The following is a 13,748-nucleotide window of genomic DNA, read 5'->3' as shown; positions in this document are numbered from 1 at the left end:
GGCTGCTGTGGAGATATTATGCTGGCCTTTTTTTCCTGCTCGCCTTTTTGCTTTTGTTTAGTTATGCTATTACCCGTCGTTCGATAGTTTAGAGAAAGGACGGAATCTAGCGTCACGCATTTCAAATCACTTTCATTAAGAACAGCCAATCCCGGCTCAGGGCTAAAAGAGTCAGCTTCATCGAGTTACACCCATTAGTACAAAGTCCCTACGTCGGACGGCGGCCGCATGGCTATCGGCTTCCGATCCAAGCTCCCAGCGCTGACATCATGGATCCCGAAAACGGCTAATTGAGACAATATGCTGTTGGCCGTCAATCCTCTCATCATCCATCACCACCATAATTCAATACTAATTCCATGCAAAAATGACAAAATCTAGAGTCATCTATTGGTTCCGTACAGACTTGCGATTGCATGATTCCCCAGCTCTCAAGGCTGCTCTCGACCTCGACCCTGAAGTGCTGTGGCCGATCTTCACTTGGGATCCTCACTACGTGTATCGGGCACGAGGCGGGCTCAACAGATGGCAATTTCTGTTAGTATATGATGAGGAAACTCATTCCCCGAGTTGCTGTAATTCATTTTGGCACCTGTTCCTAACTTCTAATAGCCTCGACTGTCAAAATGATCTATCAGCGTCCATCACCAAGCTAAACTCCAAGTCCAAGCTATTCTTGCTGCGTGAAGCCCCTCAGACGGTTTTCCCCAAAATTTTCAAAGCCTGGGGTGTAACTCATCTGGTCTTCGAAAAGGACACCGATGCCTATCCTCGCGAGAGAGATGCTGCAGTCAAAGCCGCAGCCAAAACGGCCGGCGTACAAGTCATTACTTGCTCAGGCCGAACCTTATGGGACAGCGATCAGATTGTCGCAAAGAATAATGGCAAGCCCACAATGTCCACCACGCAGCTTCAAAATGCAGGTAAGAAGCTAGGCCCCATTGATCGGCCCATTCCTGCGCCATCAAGTCTGCCCGGCCCGGGCGAGATGCCGCTCGACTTTGAACACGAGCAGCCGACCGGCAAGCCAGACGCGAATGCAGAGCGCCGCTCAAAGAAGGACACGGGGTATCAGAGCATAGCCGGCCCCAAAGGAGACTTCAGTATCGAAACCATGGAGGAGCTGGGGTTTCCTTCTGCGACCACGCCGCACAAGGGCGGGGAGACGCGCGCGCTCAAGCTTCTCGACGGCATCGCCAAGGACAAGGAGTACACGGCCATGTTTGAGAAGCCAAAGACGAGCCCTGCGCAGTTTGAGCCCCAGTCAACCACCCTTCTGTCACCCTTTCTCCACTTTGGAGCCCTGTCGATTCGGGAACTGTACTGGCGAGTACAGGACATCGTGGACGAGTACGGCAAGGGTGCCTCTTCGCCGCCGGCCAGTCTTACAGGCCAGCTGTTCTTTCGAGACATGTACTTTGCCGCGCAGGCTGCTATCGGCCCGGAGTTCACGCAGGCCATCGGCAACGGCCACTGTAAGTTCATCCCTTGGCATCTCCCCTCCAAGGTGGATCCAAAGACTGGCATCAGCACCGGCGACTACCACATCGACTCGCCCGAGGCAGAGCAGTGGTTTCAGCGGTGGAAGGTCGGCATGACCGGCTTCCCGTGGATCGACGCCCTGATGCGGCAGCTCCGGCAAGAAGGCTGGATCCACCACCTCGGCCGTCACTCCGTCGCCTGCTTCCTCACCCGCGGCGGCTGCTACATCGACTGGGAGCGCGGCGCCGAGGTCTTCGAGGAGTACCTGCTCGACCACGAGCCCGCCTGCAACGCCGGCAACTGGCAGTGGCTGTCCTGCACCGCCTTCTTCACGCAGTACTTTCGCATGTACAGCCCCGTCTCGTTCCCGCAGAAGTGGGACAAGAACGGCGACTTCGTCCGGCGCTGGGTGCCGGAGCTCCGCGATCTGCCGGTCAAGTACATATACGAGCCTTGGAAAGCGCCCCTGCTCGACCAGAAGCAGGCCGGCGTGCGCGTCACCGGCGACGGGCTGTCCTCGGGCGACGACGGCGGCGGCAAGGGCAAGCAGAAGACGTACCCCAAGCCCATGTTTGACTTCAACGAGCGGCGGGAGATTTGCCTCGCGGCCATGAAGACGGCCTACCAAGCGAACCTCATGGGGAACGACGAGCGCGTGACGGATGGCACCTGGGTGGAGCTGTTCCCGGCTGAAGGTGAGCACGCGGGTGTCCGCGACCTTGACTTTGAGAGCGACGACGGTGTAAAGGCTGACGAAGGCGGCGAGTCGGATGATGAAAATCCGGGAGAAAAGAGGCCGGCCAAGTCGCAGCAGACATCAGCAAAGAAGCAGAAGACGTGAGGTGGTCCGTCATTGGACGTAACCGTTATTTCTCTCGAAGTAAAAACCGCAAGATTTTATACACTATATACATTAATAGATGTTGTACACGTTAATAAAAAGCCCACTCAAACTTGGCTAGAATTCCGCATTCTTATCTGCAAGACGTGTCAGCTCCTCCGCCCAGAGCCGATGGTCAGCGGCGTCGCTCGGCTTCTCTGCCTTGGCCGCCTTGTCCAGCTCAATAGCCGCCATCTCTTCGAAGCAGCTGAGCGCACCCGTGCAGCCCGGCCTGAAGAGATACTGCATCGCCGCGTCCGGGTCCGCGCCACGCAGCAGCCTGCCGAGCTCCGCGTCGGCCGCGATGTAGCCCTCGTCCGACAACCCTCGCAGGATGGCGACCGCTTGGTCCGCCTTGCCGCGCCTCCCCAGCGTCCTCCCCAGCGCCAGGCGAAAGTTGGGCTCCCAGCTGCCCAGGTCGGCGGTCCCGGCGGCTTGCCGGCGCTGCACGCGGAGGAGCGCCGCCTCGGCCTCGGCGTACTTGCCCTGTTGGTACAGGATCTCGCCCTCGATGGCGGCGGCGACAGGGTCGCCGGCCCGGACGAGTGCGCGGAAGCGCTGCTCGGCGGGAGCGGTCACGGAGTCCTTACCGTACTGGCCGGAGCGTGCGAGCATGGCGGCGAAGCTGCACGCGGACGGCGCGAAGCCCCAGTTCGCGGCGGCGAACCAGAGTGTCGCCGCGAGGCCGCTCTTAGAGCCGCGAGACGCTTCTAGGACGATGCAGCCAAGGTCGTGTAGGACGGGTGCTGTCGGTAGTTGTTCTGATTGATTTCAGTCAGTGAATTGCGAATTCAATGCGCTGCCGTTTAGGGGACATACTCGAAGGCGAGAAAAGCTGAAACGGATTGTCGTGCTCGCGGACGTAGAGTGTGAAGTCAACTAGGCTTTCATAGTATTGAGCTGGAGAGAGAAGATCAAAGTCGTCGCTCTTGTCGCGGATGACGCCTTCGACAAGCGATGGCGGTAGGCTTGTGAGGTCGACAATGCTCTCCACGAAGAGTCGCTTTTTGCTGGTCGCCTCTGCAGGTCCTCTCGTCGACTTCATATGCGTCCGTTGTCTGCCAGAAGATGCAAAGCGCATGCATTGGAATTGTGAGGCAGGTTGAGGATGAATTCTTGACCTTGGACGGACCGTACAACGAATGAGCGCGGACAATACCGACTTTGCGCTGTGCCGAGCTGCCATTCTGGCTCGTGGGGTCCAAACTGCAATGCGGTCCTCTACAATGCGCAAAAGGTTGTTCAAAAGAGTCCCAAAGACAAGGGAGACGGCAATTTGGTCCAAGAAACGAGAGATGTGCAATGTGCAGCCAGGATGCAGCGTTCTACTTGCTGGCTGAGCATGAAGGGACCAAGGAAGATGACGACTGGCCAATCAGCGACGGGCGCCTCTTGGTGAGTCGTCGGCGTCACGGCGCCTGCAGGGGCCGAAGACCTTGGGGTCCACCTAAATTTTTTGATATCGCAACCTCCAAGACCAACTTTGCGCAATCCATTTGTACTACCAACAGCCTACTCAAACTTCGGTCGTACTCCTGGCAGATCAAGCTTCCAGAGGATTCGTTTCTCATTGCTACGAGACTACTGAATTAGCTGCTTCCGCTCAGCAGTCCAGGCTCCCACCAAGCTCGTCATCGAATTGCGCCGGCGCTGGTTTCGCACCAGTCTAACCTTTTTTTTTTTTCGTGGAAAATTAGAGGGGAGTGACATATATAAAATTCGCCATGGCGCCCGTTACGCGCAGGAAGCAAGCAGAGATGGAGGCCAACTCATCCATAATCGAAGAGTCTTCACCCGCGCCCAAGTCCTCGACACCCAGAGCCACGACGTCCAAGCGAGGTCAGAAGCTCGCCCTCCGGGGCAAAGAGGAAGGGATGAGCCCGTCCAAGTCGGTAGCCAAAAAGGGCACCGTCACCATGTTCGACGACGAAGAGATGAACTTGCCCGCCTTGGTCGCCGAGAAGGCCGTTGCAGAACGCGCCGCGCCTGCCGACGTCGAGGAGAGCGAAGAGGACGAGGAGGACGAGATTGACGACGATGCGCCCGAGGCCGTCTCGACAACCAAGGCCGCATCCGAGATCAAGGCTGCCGCCAAGGCCACGCAAAAAGCCGCCCAAGAGTACGTTTAACTTGGTAGAATGCCATTGTCTACACCCGCGCGGAGGATAGCACAATCTAACCGCAATCTCGCAGGCAAGCGACCGCGCAGAAGCGAAAGCGCCAGGAGCGCGACGCCCTCCTCAAAAAGCAGGCCGAGGAGCGCAAGAGGCTGGTGGCAGAGGCCCGTTCCAGCCCCGCCGGCCCTGCCTCTGACTCCGACGACCAGGCCGACAGCCCCGACGAAGATGACGACGAGAAAGAGCAGGCGAGCGACCTCGCCACCGCCGCTCCCCGTCCATTAGGCTCCAGCCGACGCGTCGGCCAACTCGCCGTGCCCGCCCTCCTCCCCGCCGAGCTCCTCACCGACTCATCCTCCTCCGACGAAGACGACGACGACGACGCCGGCGGCGCCCCCGTCCGCTCCAAGCCCAAGCGGCGCAAGGTGGCCGCCGTCGAGCGCAGCCTCGCCCGCCTGGACCGGGCGCCGCAGGACGCGACCATCGGCTCGACCGTGTACCAGGTGGCGCGCACGGCGGACGGGCGGCTGCCGCCCAAGGCGAAGCAGCTCTCCAAGAGCACCAAGGAGATGCTGCTGAAGCGCAACAGGGCGCCGACGAAGCAGCGGCGGCAGGGCGCCGGCGGGTTCCTCGCCAAGAGATAGGGCGGGCGTTTTGCGGGCGCTCTCTTTGCAAAAACTGGTGTCGTCGTTGGGGGGGGGGCGTGGGTGTTTCTTGCTAGGGAGGGCCAGAATCCAACAGTTGGCGGCAGCCTGCCTGTGGACAAAAGGGCTGCGGATGCGGACGGTGCCGGCCTTGCACCCACCATTTGCATTGCTCTGCATTCTGGATTGTGATGCTATGAAGTGGGCATCGTTATGGGATGGGCTCGGCTATACCGACCAAGCAGCCAGTGGGCATACATATGCCCATTTCCACTCGCATGATGCATCCGACGCTTCTGGTCTTGAATCCTGACAAGCATTGATGTTGAGGAATATAGGATGGGAAAAAAGTTGGCATTTTACGTCTTGGGGTTTACGCAATTACACATCATACAGGAATGCTGGCGTTGGGCTGTTGAAAATATTGGAAGTTTTTTTTTTTTTCTGTTGGTCAACCCCTTTTACCTTGACAGATATACACAAATTCAAGCTATTTCTTCTTGATATCATTTCAGGTTTTGTTTCAAGTTATGCATACATCGTGTCAGTCAAACAATCATCCGCCGTTGATAAACAAGTCAAGTTATCGTGCGTGTTTCAAGTCCCGTCGCTAACCTGGCCCATCTTCGGCATTTCAGAGTGAAACGGCGTCACCGAGCTCTGCGGCCTTTTTTTTTTTTTTTTGGCTTTCTTATTTACACATCTCCCATTTCCGTTGCTAGTGGGCAGGAAGGAGATAAACAAAAAGTGCAGAGTAAGCTCACCTCATGCAAATCCTCCCTCGACAAACCCCTTGCGGGCTTGGCAGCATGCGTCGGAAGCGGATAGATGCCGCTCCCGCGAGAACAGCTACCAGCTACCGACAGCATCGGAATGCTTAGTTCCCAACGACACATACTTGACCACGACCCCTCTTCCCGGGGGGCAGAAGGCTGGTCTCCTGGATGCTGAGTACAGGAGCCGTGGTGATAAGAACAGCCGGCGCAAGAGACCAGTCCGGGGGTGTTTGCATCAAATCATCTCGACGTTGCAGTGCATGTGTTTTTTGGATCGGCACATTTTTGCCAGCCATTTCTTTCATGTAACCGCACCGCCAACTACACACCTGTGACGAGCGGCACCAGAGAGACAAGTCGAACATAACGGACTCTTCTATGTCTGTAACCTAGTTATGTAGGGTTCTTTGTCGATTAGCCGTACTGTATGTAGACTTGCCCCCGCAATATCGGGCACGGCTCGGGAATCGATCAATTCCCTCCCTAGTCTCTTTGCTGTTTAGCTGGCGGGAAGTGGTGATACGACTAGGCAGTGACAACGGGCTAGTCGAGAGCATCCAACACAGCGAGAAACAATGTTCTTGTCCAACACTGCAGCGTGCGTATTTTGCTGGCCCTCGCACTCCTTCTATTCACGGGCCGGGTTTCTTTTTTCCTTGTGCTGCGTTGCGATGGAGCATGTTTCTGCTTGCCTAGGCGCCCTGCCAGGCAGCAGCGCGCCATGGGTGACGCTGGTTGGCTGCGGGAAGCCATCCATACCTTGGATGTGCGAGGAGGCGAACGGCTGGTTGTCTGTCTGTCTGGAAACGCCCGCTGCCAACTGCCAACCGCCAACCGCCAACCGCCAACTCGTTTTTTGCGACAAACAGAGAGTACAAATAACAAGTCGAGTGCACTTTTGATCAAGAAGAATCACACACACACAAACACACACACACACACACAACACACACAAAACCATCTACCTATCCACCCATCATATCTGATTACCCTCTTTCTATACAAGTCCCCTGCGGCGTCTTACACGAGCGCCTGTCGCTCTACCTTCAAACAGCAACCTACCAGCCCCAACCAGACCAACGCAAATCATGGGTACCCGCCACCTCATCGTCGTCGTGTACAGGGGCCGCTGGTGGATCGCCCAGTACGGCCAGTGGGACGGCTACCCCGATGTCGTCGGGTTCCAGCTCGTCGGCATCCTCGCCGCGCCGGGCTTCCCCGACGAGCTCCGCGCCGGCCTCCCGCACACGTACGAGCCCGACGAGAACACGCTTCGGCACCTGCTGGACGACGCGCAAGAGGCCAGCCAGATCCTCGACCACCTGCCGGCCTTCGACCCCGCCACCCAAGAGCTGCGCGACTCCCAGTTCCAGGTGTTCCGCCGCGACCCGCTCAACCACTACGCCCCGGAGCTCCTCGACATGGTGCCCTCGGTGCACCGCGACACGAGCGCCGCCGTGCTCGTCCTCGCCGCCCGCGCCACCGCCGAGAAGCCGCTGCCCCTCCAGCTGCAGCCCGAGTTCGCCAACGACGGCCTCTTCTGCGAGTGGTCCTACGTCGTCGACCTCGACGCCGACCTCCTCGAGGTCTACGAGGGCGCGTCGCGGAAGACGCCCGGCCACCGCTTTGCGAACGTCGGCCCGGAAAATGCCTCGGTGCCGACGTTTATCACCTCGGTGCCGTTTACGCGTCTCAACACCTACAGAGACGACCGGGGTGCGTTTGTCGCCATGATCAACGAGGAAATTGACGCCATTAACCGCCGCAGGGCCGAGAGCCGTCAGGCGCTGGACGAGTGAGGGACTGCAGCACAGTGGCACCTTGCCGCGAGACTGCGTGAAATCATTGCTTCCTTTATTGGTAGTTTGAGAAGCGTCATTGACGAGAGCACCTAATTGTGCATCAAATGAACAGTGTTAATAGTGATAAGTGATGGATGTGACGGACATCGTAGCTCACCTCAATCTTCAATGTAAAAATGAGCAATTCCCATGAATGTGACCTTTGTAGAGAATGCCTGCTGGCTTGTCCGTCCTCAGAATTCGCGCATAAAAGCCACCGGGCATACCGACCACCGCGATATAGTTCACCGACCCTGGCGGAGCACGAATATACCTGTTACGAATCCGCATAATTGCCACCCCCCCTCCCGTGCCTGGCTCAACCACTCTTCCCTTCTCAGGTACCAGATCCAACAATGCAAGTGTTTACGATGCGACGGCCCCAGATCACATCCACGAAACTCCCTTGGCCCATCCACAACTTGCTCTTTATTACGCGCGTAACGAGGGAGTCCTTTGCCCAGAGCTGATGTGAGCAGGGCGAAGGTCCCCGAAGCCCATGCCCTACGCCACATCCAGCCAGGATGTTTTTTTCCTCGTGTGTAGGAGAATGCTCAGAATGGAGAGTCAAGGGAGGGAGTTCGTCCAAATTTTCACCGTTTAGTCTTATCCTCACCTGCCGCCCTGTGGCCAACGTGCAGCCGGTCACTGGCATTTCAACACTTGCCCTTGCCAGACGTCGACTGCCTTTCCCTTCACCCTTGGTCATGCGTTTAATAGTGTCCCGATTGTTCGGATTCTGGGAGCGCCAAGCAAGGGTCCTGTTTTTATCATGATTCACCTTTGGTCTATATCTGTAGGCCAGGTAATCACGGCAATAACGCACAAAACCACTGGTGTGCACACATACCTTGATGGCGTGAGACACGTCTGTGTCGTGTCTTGGTTCAAAATGAACAAGACTCTGGACAAGACGCTAGTTAGCGCACCGAGCGTCAGGTCACGATAGATTTGCTGTCAATCTCAATTAGTTGATTAATTTAATTAATCAATCAACAACCTCGTCTCCGAATCAATAGGCCATCTTGTATCCTGGACCACGATGCTGGTAGCTGCGGCCGCAAGAAGTTGCTTGGTGGCTCGCTGTCAACGCCGTCTGGCATTGGCAGCGAGCGCCTCACCGCCAAGATGTCACTATCGGTGACCCCGCTGAGATTCGCCAATAAAAAGGGACAGAGAGGGTGGTGTGAAGAAAGGAAGAAAAATCTCTTCTCGCTAGTACTCGGCCGCGCCCTCATCAGCGAGAAGACGGCTTGCTTGAGCTTGAGCCTGCGCCGGTGGCTGTTGCGACAAGACTTCAAAGTGTGAAAGGACCCTTGTAAAAAACGGGTTGGCAGGGCTGGATTCTGAGCCGGCCAACCTGCTCTCCCTCTTCCTTTTCGCCGTCCCCACTCCGATACGGGGCTTCGTCACTCGGGATGTTCTTCCAGTGGCTGGGAAGTTGAATTTTCGGGGTCTGCTACGGAGTATTCCTGCCCCGTTGCTGGCATGCCTTGTCCGGGGCGGCGTTGCGCCACAGCCATGTGATGTTGGAGTCAAGTACGGAGGAATTCGGTATTGAATCTGAACCAGAAAATGGGTAAGCTAACTATAGGCCGCCTTGCCAATATGACGGTCATCTCTGTCCCATCGCGCGTCGGTCGCCTGCGCTGCTTGGTTGCCCAGGGTTCTAAGCAGAGGCTCAACCGAGGTGAACTCACTGGCCAGCAATACGACTATGTATGAACCGCGACTTTTGTGGTCGGTATTTGCCACTCTGAGTTCGGTAATTGACAATTCGATAAGTGTTGATACTGACGACCAGAAAAACGAGAGTGCGTCGCCGTCGTCGCCATGTACGCCACACAATTCAGACTAACCCGCAAAGACTGGGAATACGAGAGCTGGGAAGGGTAGGCTGCCTTTCCAGTACAGGAAAATGTCAGCAGACGAAACCGACAGCAAGAAATGTCTAGATGGTTGGTGTCGAGCGCGGCCTTCCTCCCTTGCCCTCGACGGAAGAGTCCTCCGGTGGACGGACTGTTTGGAACGATACTAACCAATGGTTAGAGACCTGAAAATAAAACCGCAAAAACAAAATGTTATACTAGGCAAAGCAACATGGCCGAGTTAGTGGCTTCAAGCTAGCAGCTAAAACAGTCTGTGCCATTCGACTAACACGACGCCACCTCCGCCTTTTCACCAACGTAGTGCGCTATCGTCCTCACAATGTGAATCACAGAACTACCAGCGTCGTAGTCCTCATCATCATATCCAAGTTACCCATCGTTGGTTACAGTATTCTCCGCCATGTAGCCAGTGCCGCGCCTGCGCATCAAGCCGTGCTCGGGTGTGCCGACACCCTGCAAGCCATAGACGTGGAGGCCTCATTCAAGACTTTCAAGTGGTTCATATTCTTTCCGGTGAATCTATTGCTGTCGCCGCAAGCGAGATTTCGGGTGATTCGATCTCCGTTTTGTCAAAGACACTGCAATAATACGCTGGCTGATATCACCACCACAGGTTCCTCTCGCAATGGGGCGTCTGAAACACTGGCCAACAGAGCGGGGCTTGCTTTATTCCAGAAGTGTTCGAGTTCCGGTGGAAGAAGGATCTGCATGAAGGTGCAGCTTCCGGTCGCTGAGTTGTGGCTCGCTGCAGTCCTTCTGGTGCTACACAATTCATGCCTTCGGTCATGTTAGCTGCTTGGCGTTATGCAGCAATCAGCACCAACTAAGGCAGTATTGCTACTGATGCCACATGGGTAGCAATTCTAGCTATTGCAAGGAACCAGGCCCCGGATAATCGGAAGGGCGGTCCATATGCTTTCCGGGAGGAAAGGGCTTTGTCCTCTGCCGATTCTGGCATTCCAAGACATGCATGCATGCTTGTTTGCAAATCATAGGAAAATCCTGTCCTCTTGCCTGGAGCAGCAAGTGATCGGCAAGCAACAAGCAGGGGAGCCGTGAAGATCGAGCCGGCACTGATTGGTGCCGCGTAGAGCATCGCGACCCGCCCGCTATTTCGCAGAGCCATCAAAAGAAATCAAAGACGTGAACAAACAAAGTCGGCCGATTGCCGTGACCAAGTTGTGGCAGATACCACCGGATGCAATCTTGGATTGAGACATTTGCGGTCGGCCTATCCGGACCAGAGCCAGCATGTCGTTCCGTGGGCAGTCAGTGACTGAGATGATGCTCATCCTGGATCTGCCGATGCAATTTGTCGCCATATCATGATAACGTGGAAGCGTTTCTCAGCAGACAGAGCGTGGGTACTCTCACTGCAACTCCGCGCTGATGAGCATCTCGTTCTGATGAAGCGCGTACTGTATAATCGCAACAAGCAGTCTTTTGCCATTGTGTTCTAGGCCAGAACCAAAGGCTCCAGTTGTCTCCATCATGGCCACATTGACTGGTGTAACATTGGCGCTGAAGCGTGACGGGCCGCAGCCGATGAGCAAATAGTCGGCCAAGGTCAAGCTAGTTAGTTGCATGGCTAGCAGGCCGTCACATCAGGCCGGGGATCCGCAGGTCAGGACGTCAACGTCAACTTCAATATCTCTTCATGGAACGAAGATTGTGTGCCAAGTTCACCGTCCATTCAGGCTGCATGAAAGCACGCAGTCGTACACTGGTGCTGGCGCTGATGCCGAGGGATCTCGCTGACAGGGATGCTCACTCACGTCATGGCCGGGCAAGCATCCCATTGGACTGGGGCACCAGCATGCACTATCCACTAGTTAATTATCGAAAAAACGCGTGGCAGGCTGGCAACAGTGTCGAGGCTAACTTGAGGAGGGCAAGTTAAGTTGCACGGGGCAAGCCAGCCGGTCAAAATTTTGCTCCTGCATCCATCCATGCAAGGGAGTCCTGTCCTTGGTATCTTTGGGATGTACCGACCACCTGTATGCTGCACGGTACAACTCGCCAGCAATTTATTTCTGGGAGGCAAGGAAGGGGCCGGCAACGTGGCTGGCCAGCCGGCAGCGCACCGAATGGTTGAAATTTCAGCAGGGACTTTTGATAGCTCGCGCTGCGCGGCCAGGCTGAGATGTGTCTGAATGGTGGCTTGGGGTCCCAGCAATTACCGCATTCGATAATACCTGCATATCTAGTGAGCAGGCAGGCAGGGCACGCCAGCCAGTGAGATTGTCGAGCCGTCGTTGGACCGTGACAGGTCTCCTCGATTGCACCTCAGCTTCAGGTAGGGTTTATGAATCAGGCGTCTGCAGTCTCGAGAAGCCAGTGCAGGTGACAGGGAAGCGGATGGCTCAAAACGGCAATGGGCAAGTCTGGGATGTCCGAGGACACGAGACGAATTTCCCTCTGTCTAATCGCACCAACGTTAATTAGTTCATCAGCGGTTAATTCCTGCACAGTTCGCAAATCATACATAGTTGTGCGAATCGGTACCGTGTCAGTCACGCCAGCGTCGCCATTGAAACTTGGTTCGAAGTGAGCAACTAGTGGTTGCAGTCGTTGTACCGGTAGATGGTGGCACACTCTGTATTCTGTATGCACAGCAATATGCCCGAGGCTAGCAAGGCAATGCAAATGCATACTCATGTAATAAAAGAGAGGCGTAGGGTGGGGGAGGGGACGGCATACAGTGGCGCCGTGTTAAAAGCGGACGCCGGATATGATACTTCCTGTTTGTCAGATGAGTTGTCTTTGATATACGAATAAGAAAACAGTTGCTTAACCAATGACAACGACTCTCAAGGTTGTTCTTGCGAAGCGCCGTTGCGGGTATTCAACTCGAAGCGAACCTTTGCACGAATGGACTTTGGCGCAAAGCTTTGACTAGGTAGCTATTAGCGCGGATGAGGCATCAATGAAAGACCGAAAAGGTAAGGGGATAGATCAGACTAGTAGCCCAGAACTTGGGATCAATCCGAGCGAGATTAGAGTTTTGAAGCGGAAGGTTTCTCCGGCTGTCATTTCAGGACCGGAATCAAGAACCAAGTCCCAGCACATCAGGCCAGCTCTCCACACTTCCCCACGCAAAGTCCTGAGACAATGGGATGGTGATTCCATGTGAAAGGGTTCGAGTACGGAGTCGTTCGTACTGGGAATGTTAGCATCGGTCGCAGGGGAGGAGGCCGGACAATGACGAGGAGGGAAGCGAGCAATTGCACCCATGACAAGACTTCTCCTTTGATTGGATAGTGCCAGGGGTCTCGACAAGAAACTGAGCCGGGGGTAGCGGACGATTCGGCATTGAATTGTTGGCGGATCTCGAACAGTGTGGCAATTGACGGAGCGGGCCTGTATCGCACGGACGACCATGACAAGCATGAATGAGGCGTCTTGATACTTTTTAGACTCTTTTCTGCGCAGTCACCAATATGCCGAGATCAGCATGTCTTTCATAATGGCAACTAGTAGTTGGTGCTTCGTACTGTTGAGTGACGATGGTACGACTAGCTACTGGCTGAGCGGTGTCTGTATGCAGGCGGCAAGGCTATGCATACGCCCACGTCGGGTTGGGTTTTGGTTTCGGGTGTATGGCCACTCCTTTTCCCTTTTCAAGTTTGAGCCAAATTTCTCGCTAATATTCGTACTCCTTGGGAGACGGCTGATGCAAGGTTCTGATGGCTGGTTTGCACAGACAAGCCACTGACGGTGAGAGGTCAGCCCCGATTACTTGCCATTTCGGTACGCGGTTGGCCATGCGGAAAGCTCTCTACCAGTGCATATCAGTTATCCCAACATTCTCGATCGAGAGTTTACGCACCATAGCCTAGTATTTACTTGTCTTCAAGCCTTGGACGAAGCACGACGCGGCCGGCCGTTGGCATGGACTGCTTGTTGGGCTGTTGTTAGACGAGGAAGATTGTGGAGGTGGCGTGCATGCAAAAACAGCGGCTTTGCTTGGTACAGTGCCTAAAAATCGGTAAGAGTGAACAATGGCGTACTTGAATGGTGGATGTTAGAATGTTTCGGACGGACTCGATTGTTGAAATCCTGGCTTGGTAGAGTTAAGCAGAACATGGATGGCAAGCGATGGGACGAATGCACAAGACT

General features: G+C 55.4%; 4 protein-coding genes across 4 annotated transcripts; 3 read left to right on the top strand and 1 right to left on the bottom strand.

Moving 5' to 3' along the window:
• Positions 1-367: 367 nt before the first annotated feature.
• Positions 368-2,323, top strand: ISF_03636 (cryptochrome-2; the record flags this gene model as incomplete). The annotated part of the gene is made up of 2 exons (XM_018847242.1): positions 368-537; positions 613-2,323. 2 exons carry the CDS (start codon positions 368-370, stop codon positions 2,321-2,323), a joined length of 1,881 nt encoding a protein of 626 aa, XP_018705449.1.
• A 117-nt stretch (positions 2,324-2,440) lies between these two features.
• Positions 2,441-3,407, bottom strand: ISF_03635 (hypothetical protein; the record flags this gene model as incomplete). Its single annotated transcript, XM_018847241.1, has 2 exons — positions 2,441-3,123; positions 3,182-3,407. The coding sequence occupies 2 exons, from the start codon at positions 3,405-3,407 to the stop codon at positions 2,441-2,443; spliced, it is 909 nt and encodes a 302-aa protein (XP_018705448.1).
• A 679-nt stretch (positions 3,408-4,086) lies between these two features.
• Positions 4,087-5,123, top strand: ISF_03634 (U3 snoRNA associated; the record flags this gene model as incomplete). Its single annotated transcript, XM_018847240.1, has 2 exons — positions 4,087-4,481; positions 4,556-5,123. 2 exons carry the CDS (start codon positions 4,087-4,089, stop codon positions 5,121-5,123), a joined length of 963 nt encoding a protein of 320 aa, XP_018705447.1.
• Positions 5,124-6,987: 1,864 nt separating this feature from the next.
• On the top strand, positions 6,988-7,698 carry ISF_03633 (hypothetical protein; the record flags this gene model as incomplete). The annotated part of the gene is made up of 1 exon (XM_018847239.1): positions 6,988-7,698. The coding sequence occupies one exon, from the start codon at positions 6,988-6,990 to the stop codon at positions 7,696-7,698; it is 711 nt and encodes a 236-aa protein (XP_018705446.1).
• Between the last annotated feature and the right edge of the window lie 6,050 nt (positions 7,699-13,748).

The sequence above is a fragment of the Cordyceps fumosorosea genome, assembly GCF_001636725.1.
Source record: "Cordyceps fumosorosea ARSEF 2679 chromosome Unknown scaffold_7, whole genome shotgun sequence".
Lineage (NCBI taxonomy): Eukaryota > Fungi > Ascomycota > Sordariomycetes > Hypocreales > Cordycipitaceae > Cordyceps > Cordyceps fumosorosea.
This window is presented reverse-complemented; position numbering and strand designations above follow the sequence as displayed.